This window comes from Hyla sarda, chromosome 2, assembly GCF_029499605.1.
Source record: "Hyla sarda isolate aHylSar1 chromosome 2, aHylSar1.hap1, whole genome shotgun sequence".
Lineage (NCBI taxonomy): Eukaryota > Metazoa > Chordata > Amphibia > Anura > Hylidae > Hyla > Hyla sarda.
The window spans coordinates 219,397,111-219,424,080 of NC_079190.1; the positions used below are offsets into that span (position 1 = coordinate 219,397,111).

Consider the following 26,970-nt stretch of genomic DNA (forward strand, 5'->3'; position numbering starts at 1 on the left):
TTAGGGCAGACAGTTTGTGGGGCCGCTTCTTCTTTACTTTCCTAAGGCCATCTTTTTTATTATTATAAAAAAAAAATGTATGTGGGCAAAATATTTTATCTAACGTAACATAGAAAATATTAAAAACACTTGAAAAAATTAGAGCATATTAAAAATAATTTAAAAAACTTCTCTTTCAAGATGTAACTCATTTTAATTTTCCTTTTTTTATGAGAAAATATAGCTGATTTGAAGCTTTTTTTTTTTATTATTTAATTTATGATCCTATTCTTTACCCTTCTGTGTGCATTTAGCTGTTACACTGTCTGTAGTAGTAGCTGTGTACAGTAGTAATGTATTTGCACTGTCCCACGCTGCTCCCAGTGCTCTATCGCTCTAAATAGCTTTATTAGATGCTGTGTGTGAAGTTAGGGACACGGAACATTAGGTATGGCAGCAAGACTGAGAGCACCTCCAGCCACAGCTTCCCAATACTGCCCGTATTCTGCAGTACTGGCAGTAAGTAGCAGGCAGTTCCCAATGCTCTATGTATAGCTCTGAATGGCTTCAAGCTATAGGAGCTTTACCCTATAGTCTTATGTAATGTGTCAGTTGGATCGGGCAGCCGGGAAGTGAAGCACACTGCCGTGCCCTTCATCTGGATAAACCTCACGATTGCAGTAGGTCTGATGCCATCTAAACTTTTGACATGTCTGGACAACATGTAAAAAGTTTGTATAAATGCCCGTAACTCTTAAAAATATTGTAGTATCTGTTACTTATATAATTGCTATCTAGCTTTTTTCATAATATCAGAAGGGGCTACACCTTAACTTTTTCACACTGATCTTGGCAAATTTAGACAATTATATTGTGTTGACTAATCTTATTAGACAATGGAAAATGCCTACAGATTATGTAAGGAATTAAAGTTGTCACCTGAAGTAAGTACACAATGACTGGAACGTGATCTGAGCAGATTCAGGCTGCTTCTCTTCAGTAATAGTCTTCTATATTTAAAAAACAAAAACAAATGTTACTGTACAAATTATAATTCAGAAGATCATTGTATACAGTGTTATACATATCACTTGCAAAAAAATGAAACTTCTTAATTGTATTTTGAGTTAGGCTTTATTATTATTAATAATAATATACAGCATTTACAGTATAGAAAAGAATGGCAGGGCACTCACCAAAGGCATTTAACATTTTCTTTATTCTATATCAAAGAAATGTGCTTACAGACACAAGGAACGGACAGACAATGGTGCGGGTATGACTCCACGGCCAACGGTGCTGTTTCGCGTTGAAGCACTAATTGTGCAAAATGGCACTGTTACCCATAGAGTCATCCCCGCCCCTTTGTCTGAAAGCGCCTTTCTTTGATATGGAATAAAGAAGAAGTTATACGCCTTTGGCGAGTGCCCTGCCATTCTTTTCTACACTGTAAATGCTGGATTACTTTCTTTTGGGAGCAGTGAGCACCACCTTGGCAGGTGAGCTGTCAGGAGCGGTCAATTTACTTCCAAGGGCAGTGTCAGTTACTAGCAGTGCCGGGACTTTCTCTTGGATGCACTTTTATAATAATATTCTTACCATTAAAGAAAACAGTCGATCTCGTCTTGTCAGACGATCAGGGAAAAAAATTGCAGCTCCATTCAGTAAAGTGTTAGTAATTTCTTGCTTTAGTGCTTTGGAAGACAAAGAGGAAGTGTCCATGTTGTCCATAGCTGAAACGAGACAGGACACGGAACGGTCATTAAATAAATGGTGCCATAAGCAGAACTTCAGAACTAAACAATATGTCCTTCAACCATTTCTAATGACAACCAACATAATGGCTATAACATACATGCAGATGGGATTTTGAAGACTACATCCACGTGTAGCATATAAAATCTAGGTGCAAGCTAGAGCATACAGCAGATATTCAACTCCTGGGTATGTTTTACCCCCGTAAAGCATGGAGGTGAAGTATATAAAATGCAACTATTCAGGCTATGTACATTTAAATGTTAATATTTATTCTTTCATGGTATAAAAAGTTGCCATAATTTGGAATTTATTTAGAAACACTAAATGGCCAGTAGAGGAGGCTTGGTAGGCTCTCATGCATTTCCTAATTGTGTTTTCTTATGAAAGGAATATTTGTAAATCTTAAGAAATTAGGAAAAAAAATAAATAAATTACCATTACACAGATGAGAGTATAATTCCTGAGCATACTGTACTTGGCTAGAATTAGGAGTTGAAGTTCCAGCAGTGAGAACACTGGAGCAGCTCTGAAGTAACTGCAATAGAATGGTTTGGGCAGAGGTACATTCTTCTCTTGAGCTGTCAGCAGAAAAAAAGCCAAAATGAATATATCGTTACTTTATCTCTATAGAAGTCAATTTGCAACAATACATGAAGTCAATTCGGACCACATTGTTTGCATAGTGAAGTGGTGCTGACCAACCGCTGTGCAGTAAAATACAACACAGCTCAATTTGCTAGGGAAAAAGAGGGAAGGAGCTGCAGAGGTCAACTAATGTTATAGCCATCTCTCCAGTGGATCCTGGCAGATGAACATCTAATCCGGAAATTAGGGAGTCATGGCATAGCCCAGGAATAGCTCACCACTGGATTTTTCACTAACAGTAGTAAAACTATAGAACTGAAAGACTACAGACATGTCCTATTTTATGAGCATAGGATTAATCATTTCCTGCACAACTGGCGACCAAATAAAGTAATTTAGCGAAATATAAAATATTAATACCTGTCTTGTAATTTCTTATAAAACTTCCAAAGGAGCTCCAAATCCAGGCCAGATAAATCAAGAAGTGATTTGTGCCGAGATCGATTGTCTTTTTCCTGCACAAAAAGTAACAAAAAGTCAAGGGTTTTGTTTTTATCGTTATAACCCCCCTTTCCCTTCACACTGTAGCACCTGAATACAAGAAGCAGGGGTTGGAAAAATGGGCTTTCAACTGCAGCCTAGATGCCACGTGTGGATGAAACATTTCACTTTGTGGAAGAAATCTGCACAGTTTCCACACAGAAATTCCCAAGCAGTGTGGATTTGAAACCCACATGTCAATTCATGTTGCAGATATGCCGATTTATTCAGATTCTCCGCACCCAATGGGAAAGTCAAAATTTGCAATAAATCTGAATTGAATTGAAATATCACATTCTGCCAGAAAAGCTCACAGTTTGTGGATAGTGTACGTTGAGTCACTAGGGTAGGCTCTAATGATGTCCATTCCAGTCTGATATCTTGCGCTTCTGATATTGCTGCAAAAACCCTACTCTGATCATGTCCAATGAGCCAGGCAATGTCAATCAGGAAGAAACATATCAACATTAAAAGGAGTGAAGAGCACGTGTCATCTAATTGTAGACTGCACATGCTCCATTAATTTCTATGGAGCACCGATGATGCCTGAGCGCTGTACTTGGGTCATTCTGGCGCTTCCATAGAAATGAATGGAAAACATGACGGCTGCAGCGCATCACTCATCCCCATCTCCCCTCCCAGTGATCGCAGGGGGCCCCCCTAGTAAATACTCTCTGTCTCTGAGCAATACTGCCTCTACCCGCTCTCTTGATGCTTGACATACACTGTCTACCAGCAGAGAGCTGTGTTGAAGTTTTGGGCAAGGGTCATTAATGAGGATTTTAGGGCACATGTGGTGTGTATACCAGGTTAGTAATAGGACTCACAGATGAACTGTAATACCCATTCATTCAGATACCCAAACAAGTATCTGGCATGGTAGATGTTCAGTTGCTGAGTGCCTCAGTCTAGAGGGAATCGAGTAGTCAACTACGCTGCTATCCAACAAAAAAGATCTATAGATATATACTAGATTCTGTTAGATAAATGGGGGTAAATGGATATGTTTAACCTATACGCCAGAAGCTTTGTGAGTCTACCCTAATAAAAATAATAGTTAATACTACTGTAATAATAATAATCTACTCTAACAGTAATAATAATGATAGTTAAACTGCACCGTTGTAATATTTTTTAATAATAATATGGCATATCCGAGACATATTTGAATATAGACGTATCAGTTGCTGTTACTCACCATATCATGTGCCAGTTGTTGAACAAACAGCAATGTTTTAAGAATCAGAGTCATTCCACATACGTTGTCAGGTGCTAAATCTTTACATTTCAGACACATAACATTCACATCAATTTTTGTTTCCAGTGGCCTGCAGTAGCCAAAAGCGCTGATCCCCTGGACGCCTAGACGCTCTGCTGTATCTTCGCGAGTGCACAGGAATTTTACCATCCAGTACTAAAAGAATTAAGAATAGAACACATAAGCAGAAATTTCATATATAATATATATTTACACACATATCTATCGACCTATATTATTGTTTTACTTTTTAGTATTTCTATAACACGAAAACATTCAATTGCACTGTATAGAGATGGAATAAATACAAACATAAGGATACAGACTAATGTTAAGAATTTTTATCAGATGTAGTCAAAGTCACCTTGGCAGTTTTACATTGCTGCATTCTGATGTCCACTTCATCCCATTCCTCCTCAAGTTCAAACCAGGCAACAGGATCATTCTCCCCACGCTCTGTGAACTGCTTGCTAGTCCTATGAATTGAATGAATGAAGAAACCTGCATTAAAAAGGTGTGTGCACAAAGTATATTTAGTTGATAAATACATTCAAAGTATACATAGTAAACATAAGCTTAAAGTATACTTTAAGTCCAGTAAAGTTATGGTTTTATAAAACACAAAGTAGTGGTATAAAGATGGCCATAGAAATTAGATTAAAAGGGGATGAACCAACCGATTTCGGGAGGATGAGCTGACATCTAATGAGTATGGGAACCTTCAAATCTTTTCTCTACGGCAGATGTCAGAGGAACGAAGTGTATAGTATGATTGATTTCAACATGCACAATCCTTTTGTTCTTGGAGAGATAAGCCAGTGCTAGAGGTGTTTGGCGGCGCCATTTTGCCCTCTCCTCAATCAGAATACATTGGCCAAGCTGAGAGTGCACGTGGGGATCTGAAGAGTTAGATGTCTGCCAACTGTCTGGCCATCTGTACACAGCTGAAGATGCTATTTACCAAGCATATCGTGTGTATCACCAAAGTATCCTCAACAATAAATAATTAAAGCCACTCTATAAAAGGAATTACCTCTCTTTCACAAAATGTCTAAAGTCTGATAATTTCCATGTATCAAATTTTTCAAATCTTTGGAAATGCTCTTCTGCATGGAACTTTTCTGTTGAGTTGTAAGCAAACACCAAGCCACACTTGGCACCAATAGCACCTCTCCGGACCTGAAAGACAAGGAACATGAATTCAATAAATGCCAAGACACACGACACTTGACACTAAATAAAAAAAATTATAAACTGTTTAAAAGCACCAGAATATCTTGCCCCACATGGAAAAGAAAAACAAAGCTGCCATAACAACGTTGCAGTCAATTACAAGTAGCCATGAATTGGAAATAATGCACTCTTAGCTTTGTGGCCATAGGCTCACAGACCAACTGATCCTATAATTTACCAGGCTTTCATCCGGCCCTCTATAAATATGCTGCTTTGGATACATCACTGCTATGCCATATTTAACATGGGCTTCATATCATATTTTGGTCAATATTTTTAGCCAAAACCAGGTGAGGAGACAAATCACAGAAAATGTGCAAATCTTTCTTCGTTTCAGTTCCACTTCTTGTTTCGGAAATAAATAAATACTGACCAAATTACGGTGTGTGAACCAGCCTAACATTTCTTTAACTATGTTGTCTTTATAGTTTGTTAAAAGGACATAGCTATCACTGGTGACTGCAGCCACAGCTATCTTCACCCTCCATTCATGAGATCAGCTCTCCTGTATGTCCTTTTATCATTAAAAGAAAGAATGTGTCCTAGTACAAAGGAAAAAGGAAACCTACATTAAATGGGTACTCCGGTGACCAATTAGTTTTGGGTTTTCTTAACTTTTTGATGAGTTTCCTTCTCTCTGTAGTCTCTGTTTGGTTGCCTTTTTTGCACTTTGCCTCCACGAGATTGTCCCTGTCGTGTGGCGCTCATTTCAGTTTTTCATGCGGTCACTAAACTACTGTTTCCAGCATGCCTTGTGGCCTGTTTGTTCATGCCCACTTCGTTAGCTGTTCCCGCCCTGCAGACTCGCAGCACCCAGCCCAATGTAACGAGCCACCGCAGCGTCACAGCGCCTGGGACAAAGCATAGTTTTCTACGATCCGTAGAAAACTAAGAGAGTATGCGCAGCTTCCTTCCACTATGCAGTTAGTGTAGGGTGGCTAGCGTCTTTTGGCGCATGCGCAATTGTTCCTGGGAGTCCTAGTAAACTATGCATGCGCATACAGTTTACTATGGACTCCTCTGAACAACTGCGCATGCGCCAACATACCCTAGCCAGCCTACGCTAACTGCGTAGTGAAAGGAAGCAGGAAGGAAGCTGTGCATGCGCTCTTAGTTTTCTATGGCTCCAAGAAAACTTTACATCAGGTGATGGCGGCATGGAGACGAGGAAACATGGAACCAATCCCCAGAGATCAGCAATTGTCCACACTGAATATTTATTAGATGGGAGGGGAAAAAGGCGATCACATTCTTAGAAAGAAAAAAGGAACGCCCGCAAACCAGACGTATTGTCCACAACATAGAACAGACATGGCAGCGAGTGTGGACGACCGTAACAACCAGCCATAAAAACTACTGAACTACCTGCACCACAAACAGGTCCGTGAAAAAATAAAAATAAAAAAACACATACTGCGAACATATGTAACACATGCCAATTACAAAAAGGGCTCAACTAGCCACAAGCACACTATATAACCAAAGAAATGTATTACCGGAGTACCCCTTAAACTAAAGAAATGATTATGAATCTACCTCCCTTTCTCAAAGGATGCGCTTTCATTTGCTGGAGATTTCAGAACTCTTGAAGATAGTGTGAGGTTTTATTCAGGCTGACACTACAGAGGGGAATTTATCAATGTGCACATCAGAAAGCAGGCGTAAAAAAAGTTTGCAACGCTCTCAAAACATAGAAATTTTTGGTGAAAGCTTTATTTTGGTAAAAAAAAAAAAAAAAAATGCAATCTGTGATAAGCTTTCCTCATTAAAGAGTGTGGGAAGTTTTCTATTAAGTCCCATGCAGTCTATAGAACGTCACCTGATCATGTTAGTCTCAGGCTGCAGAGATTACCCGGGACTTTTAACCCCTTAAAGACCACAGATGTAAATGTATGTCCTGGTGTGGCGGTACTTAGCGCACCAGGACGTACATTTACATCCTGTGTATGACCGCGAGCATCGGAGCGGTGCTCACTTCATATACGGCAATGCAGCCGGGGACCCGCCGGTGATGGCCGACATCCGCGATCGCGCGGATTTCCGCCATTAACCCCTCAGATTTCGTGATCAGTACAGATCACAGCATCTGCGGCAGGGATTCGATCATCTGTAATGGCGGACGGAGGTCCCTCACCTCCGTTTCCCAGCGTCTCCTGCTCTGCTCCGAGATCGAGCAGAAGATCACTGATAAAACTGATCAGTTCCCTATGCATAGCACTGAACAGTATTAGCAATCAAATGATTGCTATAGATAGTCCCCTATGGGGACATAAAGTTGAAAAATGTAAAAATAAAGCAGAAAAAAATAAAAATAAATAAAAAATCCCCTCCCCTAATAAAAATTGCTGTTTTCCCCATTTTACCCCCAAAAAGTCTTTTTTTTTTTTTTAATAAACATATTTGGTATCGTTGTGTGCGTAAATGTCTGAACTATCAAAATATAATGTTAATGATCCAGTACAGTGATGGCGTAATCATAAAAAATAAAAAGCCCAAAAATGCTGCTTGTCACATTTGATTCCCCCAAAAATGTATAAAAAAAAGTGATCTAAAAAGTTTTATATATGCAAATGTGGTATTTATAAAAAGTACCGTTGACGGCGCAAATAATGAGCCCTCATACCGCCCTATATACGGAAAAATGAAAAAAAGTTATAGGTGGTCAAAATACGGCGATTTTTGATTACTGATTTTGGGCAAAAAGTTTTCGTTTTTTTTTTTTTTTTTTTAAGCGGTACAAAAATATAAAAGGATCTAGCCATGGGTATCATTTTAATAGTATTGACCCACAGAATAAAGAACACATCATTTTTACAGTAAGGTGTAGAGTGTGAAAACGAAACCCTCCAAAATGTGCAAAATATTGGGGTTCACCGTACATTGTATGGTAAAATGAGAGGTTTCATTACAAAGTACAATTGTTCACGCAAAAAACAAGCCCTTATAAGGGTCTGTAGATGGAAATAAGGAGATTTTTGTTTACTTACCGTAAAATCTCTTTCTCGAAGGATCCATTGGGGGACACAGACCGTGGGTGTATGCTGCTGTCTCTAGGAGGTGTGACACTATGGTTATAAAAAAAAGTCGGCTCCTCCCAGCAGGATACGCCCGCCTTCAGGCTCTGAGCTAATCAGTTTAAGTTCCAGAGCAATAGGAGGAGACCAACAGGTCAAAGAAAACCCAGAACTGTCCGAGAACCAGAAGAAAAACATAACTGAATACACCCTTGGACAGAGAACCAAAAGGAAAATCCCAAAAAGGGCGGGAGCTGTGTCCCCAATGGATCCTTTGAGAAAGAGATTTTACGGTAAGTAAACAAAAATCTCCTTTTCTCTATCTATTGGGGGACACAGACCGTGGGACGTACCAAAGCCGTCCCTTGGGTGGGCAGATAAGCAGTCAGGCAAATGGCCGATCCACTGCCGCCTGCAACACTTTACGACCCAGACTAGCATCAGCCGATGCGAAAGTATGAACTCTGTAAAACCTCGAGAAAGTGTGCAAAGACGACCAGGTAGCCGCCTTGCAAATCTGCGAGGCCGAGGCTCTATTCTGGAGAGCCCAGGATGCCCCAACAGAACGGGTAGAATGAGCCACAACCCTGAAAGGAGGAATCCTCCCCTTACAGAGATAGGCTTCCGAAAATGCGGACCGAATCCACCGAGAAATGGTGGCCTTGGAAGCAGGTTGTTCCTTGCGACGACCTTCCATAAGGACGAAAAAGGAATCACACTGACGAAAAGCAGAAGTGATGGAAAGATAAGACCGAACAGCCCGAACTACATCCAGCTTGTGTAGTAAGCGCTCCTTAGGATGAGAAGGAGCAGGACAAAAAGACGGGAGGACAATGTCCTCATTGAGATGAAAGGCCGAGACCACCTTAGGAAAAAAGGAAGGATCTGGCCAGAAACAACCTTGTCCTGGTGGATCACCAGAAACGGAGAATGGCAGGAAAGAGCTGCCAATTCAGACAACCTCCGGATGGAGGTGATAGCAACAAGAAACGCCACTTTCCAAGAAAGGAGGCGGAGAGACACCTCTCTAAAGGGGCTCAAAGGGTGCACCCTGGAGGGCACTCAGAACCAAATTCAAGTCCCAAGGGGGAGAGGGTGACCGATAAGGAGGAAGAGCGTGCGCCACTCCTTGAAGGATATGAGAATTAGAAGCCAGGGGCTGCTGGAAAAGAACAGCAAGGGCCGAAACCTGACCTTTAAGTCAACTGAGAGACAACCCCAGTTCCAACCCCGACTGCAAAAAGGAGAGAAGACGGGGAACCGAGAAGGTTACCGGGGAGAAGTCCCGAGCTTCACACCAACGAAAATAAGACCGCCAAGTACGGTGGTAAATTCTTGCGGAGGAGGGCTTACGAGCCTTGAGCATGGTGTGAATGACTTGGGAAGAGAACCCGCAGGCCCTCAAAACCGCGGTCTCAACCGCCACGCCGTCAAATGCAGCGACAGCAAATTGGGGTGGCAAAGAGGACCCTGAGCGAGCAGGTCCGGGCGGAGCGGAAGGCGCAGTGGAGCGTCATCCAGGAGCCTGACTACGTCAGCGTACCACGACCTTCGGGGCCAATCTGGAGCCACCAGAATGGCGGGGACGTCCTCTGCCTTGAACTTCCTCAGCACCCTGGGAAGGAGCGGAAGAGGAGGGAACAGATAAGATAAGGCAAACCCCGCCCAAGGAATCACTAGGGCGTCCACGGCCAGAGCCTGAGGGTCCCGGGACTTGGACACAAAAGGAAGGATCTTCCGATTGTGCCGGGACGTGAAGAGGTCCCATCCGGAATGCCCCAGAGGTTGCAGCTGCGTGAAGACCTCCGGATGTAGAGACCACTCGCCGGGGTCGGGTGAGGACCGACTGAGGAAGTCCGCTTCCCAGTTGAGCCCTCCCGGAATGTGAATCGCCGAAATGGCCGGAACCTTGCTCTCCGCACAGGTGAGAATCTTGGTCACCTTGGCCATGACTGCCGAGCTGCAAGTGCCGCCCTGTCGATTTATGTACGCCACGGCCGTGGCATTGTACGACTGAACGCGGACAGGACGGGACTGAAGACGGGACTCCCAATGAATAAGACAAGAAGAATCGCCCGTAATTCCAATATGTTTATCGGAAGAAGGGTCTCCTGGGGAGACCAGAGTCCCTGAATCGTCCAATCCCTGAACACGCCGCCCCAGCCTGACAGGCTGGCATCCGTTGTAACAACCTGCCAGTGAAGGGGAAGAACAACCGCCCTTGGAGAAGAAGGGGGGAGCGGAGCCACCAGAGCAGAGACTGACAGACCCTGCGAGGGAGAACAACCTGACGATCGAGGGACTGAGGAGACCTGTTCCATCGAGAGAGAGAATCGCCAGTTGAAAGGGGAGGTAAAGAAACTGGGCAAAGGGTACGGCCTCCATAGTTGCCACCATCCGACCCAGGACTTCCATACAGTGCGGGTGGAGACTGAGTCCCTGAGTCCCCACCTGAAAACAGAAAAGAAAAGAAATAAAAAACTAACACGTCCCTATACTAGGAAAACAAAAAATCAGAAGACCTGGTCTGGATAATTCCAGACCATGTCCACCTCCTTCAGACACTAAGCTTTAACTGATTAGCTCAGAGCCTGAAGGCGGGTATATCCTGCTGGGAAGAGCCGATTTTTTTTTATTACCATAGTGTCACATCTCCTAGAGACAGCAGCATACACCCACGGTCTGTGTCCCCCAATGGAGCCGATAGAGACATAAAAGTTAATTTTTTTTAGAAAGCGAGGAGGAAAAAAGCAAAAACGCAAAACAAAATTGGCCTGGTCATTAAGGTTAAAATGGGCTTGGTCCTTAAAGGGGTTCACCGATGCTTAGACATCTTATCACCTATCCAAAGGATAGGGGATAAGATGCCTGATCACGGTAGTCCCGCCGCTGGGGACCCCCGTGATCTGGCACGCGGCACCCCGTTTGTAATCAGTCCACGGAGCGTGTTCGCTCCGGGTCTGATTACTGTCGATCACAGGGCCGGTGGCGTGTGACGTCACGCCTCTGCCCCCGTGTGACCTCACACTCCGCCCCTCAATGCAAGTCTATGGGAGGGGGCGTGACAGCTATCACGTGACGTCACACGGGGGCGGAGGCGTGACATCACACGCCGTCGGCCCTGTGGTCGCTGGTAATCAGACCTGGAGCAAACACGCTCCGGGGACTGATTACAAACAGGGTGCCGCTTGCATGATCACGGGGGTCCCCAGCAGCGGGACTCCCACGATCAGGCATCTTATCCCCTATCCTTTGTATAGGGGATAAGATGTCTAAGCACCGGAGTACCCCTTTAAGGGGTTAAACATCCTGCTGACTGACCGGCAGGCAGGCGCAGAGAATAGTTACTATGGGAGACAGGATATGAGGACGAGAGTGTCATTGTTGCTTTTTTTCTCTCCCACAAGCGTTAGGTAGGAGACCGGGCAATGCTAGGTACTCTGCTAGTTACTTATACAGCAGTTTCGGCTACACAGATTGGTCATCGTGGATAAGTGTAAGGACTTAAAGGAGAATAAAGATTCTGGAAACAAGTTGTGAGCAAATAACTTTGTCAAGATGCAGTCTGGCCATGTGATGTTGGGGGGAAGTATAGGGTATTGGTACATTGTGTTGTGCACTTAGAAGGTCATGGGCAGAGTGCCTGATCAAATAGTATGGATGTCACTAACCGGCTGTAAACTTGCATGTAGCCTTGTGACTGGCACCATATAGAAGCCTCATGTGCAAGTATAATATTAAGCCGCCCTCCTCAGGAATAGTCAGGGTGTGACGGACCGTTCATCAGTATTTTGCACCTGTGTGGCTCCCCCATATAGCATTACGGCAGGTCTATATTTATCTGAAAATTGGCTTTAGACTAATTTCAGTTAAAGTATTGTCGTGTTTGTTATTTTTCAGTAAATCTTACCCAGACAGGCTGGTCCTTGGTAATTGTTGTCTAACATATTCCTATTCAAATAAACAAAGCCAGAATCCTACACCATTATGTTATTACTGTGTAATATTGCATTGAATAGCAAATAAATTCTATGTTAACAGGAAGATACAGCGTCACCATCACGGCTAGAAGTAAAGGACATTGTTGTGGTAAAATATTCACACGGCACAATTCAGTAATACTATTTAGCTTGGAATTAACTTGGGTTATAAACTATCCTTAAATGGAAGCACAATATTAGAAGAGGGTGAGGTTTCACTAAACCTTCCAAAGAAAAGCAATCTTTTCTGCCAAGTTACATAAAGCCCTGAGCATATGGTAAAACTAACATCTATAAAAGCTTGTGCATCAATTCCAATAGAAACCAGTGTAAATGCAAGCTATCTACACAAACTTCTATTCAACAGGCCTGAGCAATAGGACAAACACTTGAACAAGACTGATAATCAAAATATCACACTCAATATCGCACATGGAGATTATCCGAGAAAATGTTAGTGAGACGACCAGAACAGAACTGCTTGGAAATCTGCTCCCTCATAGATGGCAATGCATTTCCATGCAGACTCCACGTAAAGAATAGACATATCTATTCTTTCTGCAGACTCCAGAATCAGGATTTCTGCAGCAGAAACTCAGCTGTATGTTCAGCACAGCAGAACTCCATTCATATCAATGGGATACTGCTGTTGCAGAGTCTCTGTGCGGAATTCTGCATGGAAATTCCATTGTGTGAACATACCCTCAGTCCTCCTTCACAAACTGTTCTGTGGCATTTTGTGGGCTGCAGCTTTTAGGTGCTTCATTTGTTGTTGTCTTTTTATGCAGGTAAAACAAGTAAAAACACCAGACAACTGCAGCTAAAAAAAAAAAAAAAAAAATGTTCCAGGAAATGTTACGTTTGACACATGCTAGATACTGGACTACATTTTCAGAGGTACAAATAAACCAGACTTTACCAGCCAGATAGAAAGGGTCCATGTTAAAAGTTTAAATGCATACTGGTAGGATTTGCTGTGAATATTTTCTCCAATAAATACACAGTGAAAGAGGTACAGAAAATGATGCAGATTTGCTGTGGAATTTACCTTCTCCATTGATTTCAATGGGGAAAATCAGATACTAATCCACAAAGAATCCACAACATAAATGAACATTCTGTGGATTAAAGCAACCATGTACAGAGTTTTTAATCGAGGATAACCACCTTTTAAAGGAGAAGTCCAGTTTAGAAAAATTCAACCCCTATCAAAAGGTGGGATAAGTGTCATATCACGTGGGGTCAGTCCGCGGGAACTTGCCGATCTCCTGGCCAGGGCCCTGGCTCTCCCCATGCACAGAGCTATGTCGATCACCACACAAAATGGTGGTCAACACGCCCCCACCATGCATCTCAATGGGAGAGCTGGAGATATATAAGTAAAGCCCTCGTGCTGACCCCAGCAGACTAGCGACACCTCCTCCTCCTCCTCCTCCTCCCCCCCCCCCCCCCCCCCCCATCTAATTTGCGCAGAATACATGTATGTGTGAATAGACAATTAAGTGTTTTTGTTGTATTAAAAGTTTATATGTAGGAGATTGGAAAGTATAGGTGTCCTTCCCAACCCAGCAATTTAGCTTAGGGTGTAAAAAGCCAAATCATGCACATGCAACAATATGTACAAGTTAAAGAGACATTTGGATTAACAGCTGGGTGACGGACCAGCTAAAATAGCATTTGGACAAAAGAATACCTTCCGTAAAGTCTGACACAGGATAACAAATAGGTTGACAATAGAATCAATGATATAAACAGAAGAGAAAAATAATCTTGAGATACTGGGAATGATTTGCCTTGTTATGACTGACTGTCACAATAATCTTTAATGTAAAGATTTCTGGAAAACCTATAATAGCATCAAAATCACAATGGGGATATAACGGCAACTATTTCCTATGAGGGTAAAAATTGATACAGCAAAGTTTTTATCACATACATTTTTAAGGGGAATTTTTTCAATGTTTACACCACAAAACTGGCATTTAAAAGTTCCAACTATTAACAAAATCTGAAAAGAGCAAAAGAAGGAAAGACCGACGGAAAGGCGCCTAGTGTGATACCGTTGATGACAGGTGGAAGGGGTTAATCGAAGAGTAGATGATGGGTGCTCACCTTGAGCGAGCAACAAACTCGCATGTAGACCCACAGTGGGGTTAGTAGTATGGATAATAGTCCACCGGATACAGCTGCTAAGCCCAGGGTACAGGACAGGACTAGCCAGTCCTGGATAGATATGCAGTGGTAAGGAAGAAAAAGACCCTTTTCAAAGGGCGCTGCTGTTGTCCTGGTGAGATGAAGATGAAAAGTCCGAGGCAGAAGTATTTTGCAAGATATAGCTTCTTTATTGGTGTAGAATCATAGCAAGCAGGGATACAGGCTAGATAACGCGTTTCGGGGGACAGCGCCCCCTTCTTCAGATCAGTGATCTGAAGAAGGGGGCGCTGTCCCCCGAAACGCGTTATCTAGCCTGTATCCCTGCTTGCTATGATTCTACACCAATAAAGAAGCTATATCTTGCAAAATACTTCTGCCTCGGACTTTTCATCTTCATCTCACCAGGACAACAGCAGCGCCCTTTGAAAAGGGTCTTTTTCTTCCTTACCACTGCATAACTATTAACAAAAGACACAGGAAAATCCACATACTTTTAAGCAAAATAAGGATTGCGCAAAAATTTAAAGTGAAAAAAAAAAGGGCATGCAGACCCTGATATATTCCCATCTTTGTGAAAGTTTCCCATACACTGGTAATTTTTTTTCACCAAAACAAATAAATCAAAATCATAAGCCTCCTTCACTTTTTTTTGTTGTTGCTTTAACCCCTTAAGGATAGTGCATAGTGTCACTTAGCGCACAGCACCGTACAGTTAAGGCGCGGCTGTGATGCGAGCGCAGGAGATGCGCTCACTTCACTCCTGGCGGCTGTCAGCAGTAATCGCGCTGATGTCTGCCATTAACCACTCAGATACCGTGATCAATACAGATCACGGCATCTGTGGCAGTGTGGCACTTATCGCGGCACTGCCGTGGGGATCAGATCAGCCAAGATGGCGGACGGAGGTCCCCTCACCTGCCTCAGTCCGTCTTCCGGGATCTTCTGCACTGATCTGCCTTTCAGCAGACCAGAGCACAAGGTCGCCGATAATACTGATCAGTGCTATGCCCTATGCATAGCACTGAACAGTATTAGCAATCTAATGATTGCTATAAGTAGTCCTCTATGGCGGCTAAAAAAGTGTAATATAAATATTAAAAAAAAAGGTTTAAAAAAAAGTGGGAAAAAAAAACCCTCCCCCAATAAAGTTTTAAATCACCCTTTTCCCCATATTAACCCCTTGGGGGCGGAGCCCATTATGACCCTAAGGACGGGAGCATTTTTTGCAAATCTGACCACTGTCACTTTAAGCATTAATAACTGCTTTTACTTATAAATTTGATTCCAAGATTGTTTTTTCGTGACATATTCTACTTAAATTTTTGTCGATACTTGCATAATTTCTTGGTGAAAAATTCCCAAATTTGATGAAAAATGAGAAAATTTAGCATTTTTCGAACTTTGAAGCTCTCTCAAGGAAAATAGACATTCCAAATAAATTATATATTGATTCACAAATACAATATGTCTACTTTATGTTTGCATCATAAAGTTGACATGTTTTTACTTTTGGAAGACACCAGAGGGCTTCAAAGTTCAGCAGCAATTTTCCAATTTTTCAAAAATTTTTCAAAATCGGAATTTTTCAGGGACCAGTTTAGGTTTGAAGTGGATTTGAAGGGCCTTCCTATTAGAAATAGCCCAAAATGACCCAATTATAAAAACTCCACCCCTCAAAGTATCCAAAATGACATTCAGTAAGTTTGTTAACCCTTTAGGTGTTTCACAGGAATAGCAGCAAAGTGAAGGAGAAAATTCAAAATCTTCATTTTTTACACTCGCATGTTCTTGTGGACCCCGTTTTTGAATTTTTACAAGTGGTAATAGGAGAAAAAGCCCCCAAAAAATTGTAACTCAATTTCTCTCGAGTAAGGAAATACCTCATATGTGTATGTCAAGTGTTCGGCGGGCGCAGTAGCGGGCTCAGAAGGGAAGGAGCAACAATGGGATTTTGGAGAGTGAATTTTGCTGAAATGGTTTTTGGGGGGGGCATGTCACATTTAGGAAGCCCCTATGGTGCCAGAACAGCAGAAAACCCCACATGGTATATCATTTTGGAAACTACACCCCTCAAGGCACGTAACAAGGGGTCCAGTGAGCCTTAACACCACGCAGGTGTTTGAGGACTTTTCGTTAAAATCGGATGTGTAAATGAAAAATTTTTTTTTTTTTTTACTAAAGTGCAATTTCTTCCCCAAATTTACAATTTTTATAAAGGGTTATGGGAGAGAATGCCCCCCAAAATTTGTAACCCCATCTCTTTTGAGTATGGAAATACCCCATGTTAGCACGTAAAATGCTCTGCGGGCGAACTACAATGCTCAGAAGAGGAGGAGCGCCATTGAGCTTTTGGAAAGAGAATTTGTTTGGAATGGTAGTCAGGGGCCATGTGCGTTTACAAAGCCCCCTGTGGTGCCAGAACAGTGGACCCCATTTTGGAAACTACACCCCTCACAGAATTTAATAAGGGGTGCAGTGAGTATTTACACCCCACTGGCGTTTGACAGATCTTTGGAACAGTGGACTGTGCAAATGAAAAATTAAATTTTTCATTTTCACGGACCACTGTTCCAAAAATCTGTCAGACACATGTGGGGCGTAAATGCTCACTGTACCCCTTAATACACTACATGAGGGGTGTAGTTTCCAAAATGGGGTCACATGTGGGGGGGGGGGGTCCATTGTTCTGGCGCTATGGGGGCTTTGTAAACTCATGCGGCCTTCAATTCCGGACACATTTTCTCTTCAAAATCCCAATGGTGCTCCTTCTCTTCTGAGCATTGTAGTTCGCCCGCCGAGCACTTTACATCCACATATGGAGTATGTTCTTACTCAGAGGAAATGGGGCTACAAATTTTGGTGGCTTTTTTCCTATTTTCCCTTGTGAAAATGAAAAATTTAGGGTAACACCAGCATATTAGTCAAAAAAAAAAAAATATTTCTTCATTTTCCCATCCAAATTTAATGAAAATTCGTCAAACAGCTGTGGGGTGTTAAGGCGCACTATACCCCCCCTTGTTACGTTCCGTGGGGGGTGTAGTTTCCAAAAAGGGCTCACGTGGGTATTTATGCTTTTGCGTTTATGTCAGAACCACTGTAAAATCAGCCACCCCTGTGCAAATCACCAATTTAGGCCTCGAATGTACATGGTGCGATCTCACTCCTAAGCCTTGTTGTGCGTCTGCAGAGCATTTTACGCCCACAAATGGGGTATTTCCGTACTCAGAAGAAATTGCGTTACTAATTTTGGGGGGCTTTTTTTCCTTTTACTGCTTGTGAAAATAAAAAGTATGGGGCAACACCAACATGTTAGTGTAAACATTTTTTTTTTTTTTTTTTACACTAACAGGCTGGTGTAGCCTCCAACTTTTCCTTTTCATAAGGGGTGAAAGGAGAAAAAGCCCCCCAAAATTTGTAGTGCAATTTCTCCTGATTACGGAAATACCCCATATGTGCCCCTGAACTGTTTCCTTGAAATACGACAGGGCTCCAAAATGAGAGAGAGTGCATGCGCATTTGAGGACTAATTTAGGAATTGCATAGGGGTGGACATAGGGGTATTCTACGCCAGTGATTCCCAAACAGGGTGCCTTCAGCTGTTGCTTAACTCCTAGCATGCCTGGACAGTCAGTGGGTGTCCAGAAATGCTGGGAGTTGTTGTTTTGCAACAGCTGGAGGCTCCGTTTTGGAAACACTGCCTTACAATACGTTTTTCATTATTATTAGGGGGGACAGTGTAAGGGGGTGTATCTGTAGTGTTTTACCCTTTATTATGTGTTAGTGTAGTGTAGTGTTTTTAGGGTACATTCGCACTGGTGAGTTTCCCGCTAGGAGTTTGAGCTGTGGCGAAAAATTTGCCACAGACCAAACTTGAAGCAGGAAACTTACTGTAAACCTGCCCTTGTGAATGTACCCTGTACGTTCACATGGGGGGGGGGGGGGGGCAAACCTCCAGCTGTTTCAAAATCAAACCACTCCCAGCATGCACTGTACTTTTGCAAAAGCTGGAGGCACACTGGTAGGTAACAGAACCTAACTGAAGGTTTTCCAAACTACGTATTTTCCAACCAGTGTGCCTCCAGCTGTTGCAAAACGACAACTCCCAGCATGTACTGACATACCGTGCATGCTGGGAGTTATACTTTTGCAACAGCTGGAGGCACACTGGTTGGAAAACCTTCAGTTAGGTTCTCTTACCTAACAGTATTTTCCAACCAGTGTGCCTCCAGCTGTTGCAAAACTACAACTCCCAGCATGTACTAATCGCCGAAGGGCATGCTGGGAAATGTAGTTATGCAACAGCTGGAGGTTACGCAACTACAACTCCCAGCATGGTGAGACAGCTGTTTGCTGTTTGGGCATGCTGGGATTTGCAGTTTTGCAACATCTGGAGGGCTACAGTTTATAGACAACTGCCCAGTCATCTCCAAACTGTGACCCTCCAGATGTTGCAAAACTACAACTCCCAGCATGCCCAGACAGCAAACAGCTATTTGAGCATGCTAGGAGTAGTAGTTTTGCAAGATCTGGAGGGATACAGTTTAGAGATCACTATATAGTGGTCTCAAACTGCAGCCCTCCAGCTGTTGCAAAACTACATATTCCAGCATGCCAAAACCGCAAACAGCTGTCTGGGCATGCTGGGAGTTGTTTTGCAACATCTGGAGGGCTACATCTGGAGGGCTACTATAGCCCTCCAGATGTTGCTAGGCAACTTACCGGCTTCCGTAGGATCCAGGGAGCAGTCTTCTGCCGCACGCGCCGATCTCCGTCGCCGCCCGCCGATCACCGTCGCCCGCAGCCTCTGGAGGGGTAAGTGGACCTTAGGCGTTTCCCCTTCGTTTCCCCGTTCCCCCCTGTCTATTGTGGGTGGGCAGGACAGGGAAGACGAAAGTAAACCCCTCCGCCCCCCGATCTGCTAGTGGTGGTCGCGTCTAGACAACCAATTGCAGGGATAGGAGGGGTGGCACCCCTGCAACCTCACTCCTATCCCTTCAGGGGGATCGTAGTTGTCTTAGACAACCGCAATCCCCCTTCTATTCCGGGTCACCATAGACCCGTAATGACCCGGAATCGTCGCAAATCGCCAGTGTGAATTCACTTGCGATTTGCGCCGATCGCCGACATGGGGGGGGGGTCTAATGACCCCCTGGGCATTTGCATGGGGTGCCTGCCGATAGATATCAGCAGTCACCCCGGTCCGGTCCCGCGCGGCGGGGACCGAAATTCCAACGGGCGTATGGATACTCCCTTCATCCTTAAAGGACATCTGCAGTGCTGGGCAAAAAAACTTTTTTTTACCTCATTTAATAGGTCTTTGAAAGACCTTTCCAACGATGTCTCCCCCATCAAAATTGGCCCAGTCGTTCTCCCGTTATCAGCACACGAATTACGGAGAAGTGAAAATAAAACTACATCTCCCATCATGCCTTGTGCTTACTTCCTGTAAGCTGCTGCCCTCCCCCTGTTCAATCCCCCGAGCAAATTATTATATTGTAACGCCCACATCTCCCTTCCCTATGCATACACCCTCCCCTTCTGCTCATCTCCCCCTCCCCACACTGGCTCCTGTCCAGTGATGAAGCAGGCTGCCTCCATGCTCACTGTAGACAGACAGTCTGCATAGCTAGAATCAGCAGTGTCAGCACTGGAGAGTGGATAGTGAAAGTAAAAATGGTAAAAAAAAAAACATAATTGTTTGTCTTTAAAACTGTCCTGATAGGGGTCCCTCCATCTTTTTCACAACTACAACTCCAAGCATGCCCAGTTATTTTATATGCTGTTCGGGCATGCTGGGAATTCCAGTGGTGCCTCCAGCTGTTGCAAGACTACAAATCCCAGCATGTCCTGTCAGCTTTCTGCTGTATGTGCATGCTTGGAGTTGCAGAGGTGACTCCAGCTGTTGTAAGACTATACATCCAAGCATGCCGTGACAGCTTTCTGCTGTTTGAGTGTATAAAGGAGTTGTAGTTCACCAACACCTCTACTGTATCAGGAGACTCCTGGGAGTTGTAGTTCACCAACACCTCTATTGTATCTCTGTAGTCTCCTGGGAGTTGTAGATCACCAACACCTATATTGTATCTCTGTAGTCTCCTGGCTGGGAGTTGTAGTTCACCAACACCTGTATTGTATCTCTGTAGTCTCCTGGGAGTTGTAGTTCACCAACACCTGTATTGTATCTCTGTAGTCTCCTGGGAGTTGTAGTTCACCAACACCTCTATTGTATCTCTGTAGTCTCCTGGGAGTTGTATGTCACCAACACCTCTATTGTATCTCTGTAGTCTCCTGGGAGTTGTAGTTCACCAACACCTCTATTGTATCTCTGTAGTCTCCTGGGTGTTGTAGTTCACCAACACCTCTATTGTATCTCTGTAGTCTCCTGGGAGTTGTAGTTCACCAACACCTATATTGTATCTCTGTAGTCTCCTGGCTGGGAGTTGTAGTTCACCAACACCTGTATTGTATCTCTGTAGTCTCCTGGGAGTTGTAGTTCACCAACACCTATATTGTATCTCTGTAGTCTCCTGGCTGGGAGTTGTAGTTCACCAACACCTGTATTGTATCTCTGTAGTCTCCTGGGAGTTGTAGTTCACCAACACCTCTATTGTATCTCTGTAGTTTCCTGGGGGTTGTAGTTCACCAACACCTCTATTGTATCTCTGTAATCTCCTGGGAGTTGTAGTTCATACACCAATGTTTCCCAACCAGGGTGCCTCCAGATGTTGCAAAACTACTACTCCCAGCATTCCCTGGTTGGGAAACACTGGCATACACACACACATAACAGGGACTACAACTCCCAGCATGTGTCATTCAGTAGTCCCCCCCCCTCACACACAGAATCATCTCCAGTATGATATTTATTCCCTGTAGTCTATACACCACCAGCCCCTGCAGTGTTATATGTCTCCCTCACACACACGTCCTCCCCTCCCCGCTCTGTGGTTTGCTCTGTGTTTTCCCCCATGAAAACTTGAAACCTCCCCGTGATAAGTGAGGTCCTATGTAGACAGAGCAGGGGAGGGGGGAGGAGCTGTGGACGTCCTCATTCTCCCCCTGATTGAATCTTACAGATAGGGGCGTTTCTGAGGATGAGCCTATGGCTGCCTCAGAAAGCACCCGCTCATGCATATGCATAAGAGGGAGGAGCTGACAGAGGCTAGGGGGAGCACAAACACTGCTGGGAGGAAGAGATCTCCGTCCCCAAGATGGCGGCTGCAATGTAATGAATAGGGGACGGACGCAGGACTACTGGGCTATGCTGGCAACTCTAATATCTCAGAAACGGCTGCATATAGGTAAATAGGACTAATTGACTGAATTGTATAACTTTTGTTTGGGGAACATTTGGGCAGGGATTTTTGACCACTACAGTTGTCCTTTAAGTACCAGGACGCAAGGGCGTATCCATACGCCCTTCGTCCCCAACAGGTTAATACAAAAAAAGCGTTAAAAAAAGATAAATAATAAACATATTTGGCATCGCCGCGTGCGTAAATGTCCGAATTATAAATATATGTTAATGATCCCTTATCATAAAAAGTGATCAAAAAGTCACATATACGCAAATGTGGTACCAAAACAAACTACAGATTGTGGCGCAAAAAATGAGCCCTCACATATCCCCTATTATTGAAAAATAAGAAAGTTAGAGGTGGTCAAAATAGGGCAATTTTAAAAGTTTGAGATTTTTTAACAGCAGTGCAATAATAGAAAAGTATGTAACCATGGGTATCATTTTAATCGTATTGATCCAGACAGTAAAGAAAACATGTAATTTTTACTGCAAAGTGTACAGCGTGAAAAAGAAACCCCCCCCAAATTTGCTAGATTACGATTTTCGTTTTAAATTTCCTTACACAAAAAATATTTCTTTGGGTTTACCATACATTTTAGGGTAAAATGAGTGATGTCATTACAAAAGTACATCTGGTCACACAAAAAACAAGCCCTCATATGGGTCTGGGAATGGAAATATAAAAGAGTTATGAATTTTAGAAGGCGAGGAGGAAAAAACAAAAAACACAAAAATAAAATTGTTTGTGTCCTTAAGGTCAAAATGGGCTGTGTCCCTTAACCACTTTCTGTTTTTGCACTTTCGTTTTTTCCTCCTTACCTTTTAAAAATCATAACCCTTTCAATTTTCCACCTAAAAATCCATATTATGGCTTATTTTTTGCGTCGCCAATTCTACTTTGCAGTGACATTAGTCATTTTACCCAAAAATGTACGGCGAAACGGAAAAAAAATCGTTGTGCGACAAAATCGAAGAAAAAAATGCCATTTTGTAACTTTTGGGGGCTTCCGTTTCTACGCAGTGCATATTTCGGTAAAAATTACACCTTATCATTATTCTGTAGGTCCATACGGTTAAAATGATACCCTACTTATATAGGTTTGATTTATTCGCACTTCTGGAAAAAAATCATAACTACATGCAGGAAAATTTTAAAAATGTCATCTTCTGACCCCTATAACTTTTTTATTTTTCCACGTACAGGGCGGCATGAGGGCTCATTTTTTGCGCCGTGATCTGAAGTTTTTATCGGTATGATTTTTATTTTGATAAGACTTTTTGATCACTTTTTATTCATTTTTAATGATATAAAAAGTGACCAAAAATGCGCTTTTTTTGACTTTGGAATTTTTTTGCGGGTACGCCATTGACTGTACGGTTTAATTAATGATATATTTTTATAGTTCGGACATTTACGCACCCGGCGATACCATATATGTTTATTTATTTATTTTTTTACACTGTTTTATTTTTTTATGGGAAAAGGGGGGGTGATTCAAACTTTTATTAGGGAAGGGGTTAAATTACCTTTATTAACACTTTTTTTTAACATTTTTTTTGCAGTGTTATAGGTCCCATAGGGACCTATAACACTGCACACACTGATCTTTTACACAGATCACAGGCGTGTATTAACACGCCTGTGATTAGTGTTATCAGCGCTTGACTGCTCCTGCCTGGATCTCAGGCACGGAGCAGTCATTCGCCGATCGGACACCGAGGAGGCAGGTAAGGGCCCTCCCGGTGTCCTGTCAGCTGTTCGGGACGCCGCAATTTCACCGCGGCGGTCCCGAACAGCCCGACTGAGAAGCCGGGTCACTTTCACTTTCGCTTTAGAAGCGGCGGTCAGCTTTGACCGCCGCTTCTAAAGGGTTAGTACCTCACATTGCCACGATCGGCGATGTGTGGTATTAGCCGCGGGTCCCGGCCGTTGATATACGTCCTGCGTCGTTAAGGGGTTAAGGGTAGGGATCGACCGATATTGATTTTTTAGGGCAGATACCGATAATCTGTGAACTTTGATGCCGATAGCCGATATTCCGGTATAAATTATCGGCTATTTTCCCCCCAGAAGCCGCTGCAGATCAATGATTTAAAGCGGGCGCTTTAAATCAATGAACTGCAGCGGCTTTTGCAGGGCCAGAGACCGCCACCCGCTTCTCTCCCCCTGCCTGGCCTCCTCCCTAGTCCAACCACTGCCCCCGCCGCCCCCCTCCCCTGCCTGTCCTCTGGCAAGAGACCGCCGCCTGCTTCTCTCCCCCTGCCGGTCCTGAGTCCAACTACCGCCGCAGCCCCATTGCCTCCCCCATCCCCGGTTTTATAATTACCGGTTCCCGGGGTCCGCGCTACTTCTGGCTTCGGCAGCGTCCTGAGCTTTCACTGTGCGCACCGACTGTGACGTCGCCAATACCGATAATGTCCAAAATCATGAATATTAGCCGATAATATCGGCCACACCGATAATCGGTCGATCCCTACTTAAGGGGTTATAACTCTGGGATGCTTTTACTTTTTATTCTGATTCAGAGATTGTTTTTTCGTGACATATTCTACTTTATGCTAGTGGTAAATTTTCGGCAATACTTTTCATCATTCCTTGGTGAAAAATAGCAAATATTTAGGTAAATTTTTTAAATTTAGCATTTTTTTTACTTTGAATATAAAGGAAAATGGACATCTCAAACAAATTATATATTGATTTACATATACAATATGTCGCATGTTCTTTTAGAGCCATTTATTTTTTATTTTTACAAGGGGTAGAAGGAAAGAAATCCCCCCAAAATTTGTAACCTAATTTCTCTCGAGTAAGGAAATACCTCATATATGGATTTAAAGTGTTCGGCGGGCGCAGTAGAGGGCTCAGAAGGGAAGGAGTGACAATGGGATTTTGGAGGGTGAATTTTGCTAATATTGTTTTTGGAGGGGCATGTCGCATTTAGGAAGCTTCTGTGGTGCCAGAACAAGAAGAAAAAAAAACACATGGCATTCTATTTTGGAAACTACACCCTCTCAAGGAAGGTAACAAGGGGTACAGTGAACCTTAAAACCCCACAGGTTGGATGTGAAAATGAAAAATGTGATTTTTTTCACTAAAATGCTTGTGTTACCCCGAATTTTTCAGTTTCGCAAGGGGTAATAGGAGAAAAAGACTCCCAAAATTTGTAACCCCATTTCTTCTGAATATGGAAATACCCCTGTGCCGGGCTGCATAAACATAAGAAACAAACTTTAACTCACCTTCCTATGTTCCCCCGTTTCGGAGATATCGGCATTCCATTCCTCCGGTGCTGCTGGCTTCTTAGGCTCGAAACGTCACAGTGCAGGCAGCGTATCACCGGCCGCAGGGATGTCCCACCTCGGACAGTCATGTAAGGAGCCTGGGCAACAGGCGGGGCCCGAGCTCCTTACGACAGTGCGCTCAGCCTATCACCAGCCGAGGGCGGGATATCGCTGTGGCCAGCGATACACTACCTGCACTGTGAAGTTTGGAGCCTGAGAAGCAAGGAATCAAGCAGCGCCGGATGAACGGGATGCCGATATCTCCGCAACAGGGGAATGTAGGAAGGTGAGTTAAAGTTTGTTTCTTATGTTTTGCAGCCCAGGAACAGGGGGACTTAAAAAAAATTTACGCCACAGTTCTCTTTTCGTTTAAAATTTTACATGAAATAAAGAAGAATCTTACAGTATATAGTGAGTGCTCGATGTTATTTTTTCTTGTATGTATACAACATTGTAAAAGAAAAAGCCTTGGAGAAATATTACACTGTAATCACTTTGTAAAATCTAGACTTTAAAATAAAGGTCTTAACCCCTTGGGGACGGAACCCATTATGACCCTAAGGACGGGAGCATTTTTTGCAAATCTGACCACTGTCACTTTAAGCATTAATAACTCTGGGATGCTTTTACTTATAAATTTGATTCCGAGATTGCTTTTTCGTGACATATTCTACTTTATGTTAGTGGTAAATTTTCGTCGATACTTGCATAATTTCTTGGTGAAAAATTCAAAAAATTACTTTTGGAAGACATCAGAGGGCTTCAAAGTTCAGCAGCAATTTTCTAATTTTTCGCAAAAATTTCAAAATCGGAAATTTTCAGGGACCAGTTCAGGTTTGAAGTGGATTTGAAGGGTCTTCTGGTTAGAAATACCCCATAAATGACCCCATAAAATTCTCTCAAAATTTGTAACCCAATTTCTCTCGAGTAAGAAAATACCTCATATGTGTATGTCAAGTGTTCGGCGGGCGCAGTAGAGGGCTCAGAAGGGAAGGGGAGAAAATCTCACAGCCTGTTCCAGTTTATCACAAAAAAGTTCAATGGGGTTACAGTTTAGGTGCCAATGCAGTGTGAAGAATTCATTGTCCTTTTCCTTTAACCTCTTCAGGACATAGGGCGTATGGTCCGAGTCCTTAAGGACCGAGGGCGTATCCATACGCCCGTGGGAAATCCGGCCCCCACCGCTAGCCGGAGGGGCGCCGGAGCCGGATGCCTGCTGAAATCAGCAGGCATCCCGGCATATCGCCCAGGGGGGTCATTATGTCCCCCCATGTCGGCGATCGCAGCACATCGCTCATCAATTCAGATGAGCGATGCGCTGCGATTCCGTTCCCCGCCGCTCGCCGGGCGGGGATCGGAGCCGGATGTCTGCTGATTTCTATCAGCAGACATCCCGGCAGTGTGCCGGAGGAGGTCCGGAGGACCTCCTATACCGGCGATCGCTGCAGGACGCCGGTAACTACTTACCGGCGTTCTGCAGCGGTTCCGGGTCATCAGGGTCACGTGTGACCCTGTGACCCGGATATAGATGGTGACTGGTGGTGTAGTATACACCACCAATCACCATCCGTACTGTACTGGGGGCTGGCATTGTGGCCACCCCCCTCAGTACAGTTGTGATTGGGTGGCCAAAGTGGCCACACCAATCACATAGTAATGGGAGGGGATGGAGGGGGCTAGGAGCACGTTGCTCCGTTCTGCCCCCCATTCCACTTAGATCTGGTGTGCAGGACGGAGCCACGTGCTGCCCACCATCCCCTCAGTTGAAAAAAGTGCCCCTTGCCCCCTTTTCTGTGGCCCCTTGGCACAGAAATCACACAGGGTTAGCTTTAGATTAGGTAGGGACAGGTTAGGGTTAAAAAAAAGCCTTTTTTTTTTCGGCGTACC

At 43.6% G+C, this 26,970-nt stretch overlaps 1 protein-coding gene across 2 annotated transcripts in view; it reads right to left on the minus strand.

Annotated features, from left to right (window-relative positions):
* ZZEF1 (zinc finger ZZ-type and EF-hand domain containing 1) overlaps positions 1-26,970 on the minus strand; it is a 192,308-nt gene that overhangs the window by 116,877 nt on the left and 48,461 nt on the right. For both annotated transcript variants that reach the window (XM_056556404.1, XM_056556405.1), the window contains exons 11-17: positions 5,154-5,299; positions 4,485-4,596; positions 4,061-4,276; positions 2,743-2,837; positions 2,173-2,315; positions 1,579-1,712; positions 919-989 (exon numbers count right to left, since the gene is read on the minus strand). In XM_056556404.1, coding sequence (XP_056412379.1) covers positions 919-989; positions 1,579-1,712; positions 2,173-2,315; positions 2,743-2,837; positions 4,061-4,276; positions 4,485-4,596; positions 5,154-5,299 — 917 coding nt within the window. The remainder of the gene's footprint in view (positions 1-918; positions 990-1,578; positions 1,713-2,172; positions 2,316-2,742; positions 2,838-4,060; positions 4,277-4,484; positions 4,597-5,153; positions 5,300-26,970) is intronic.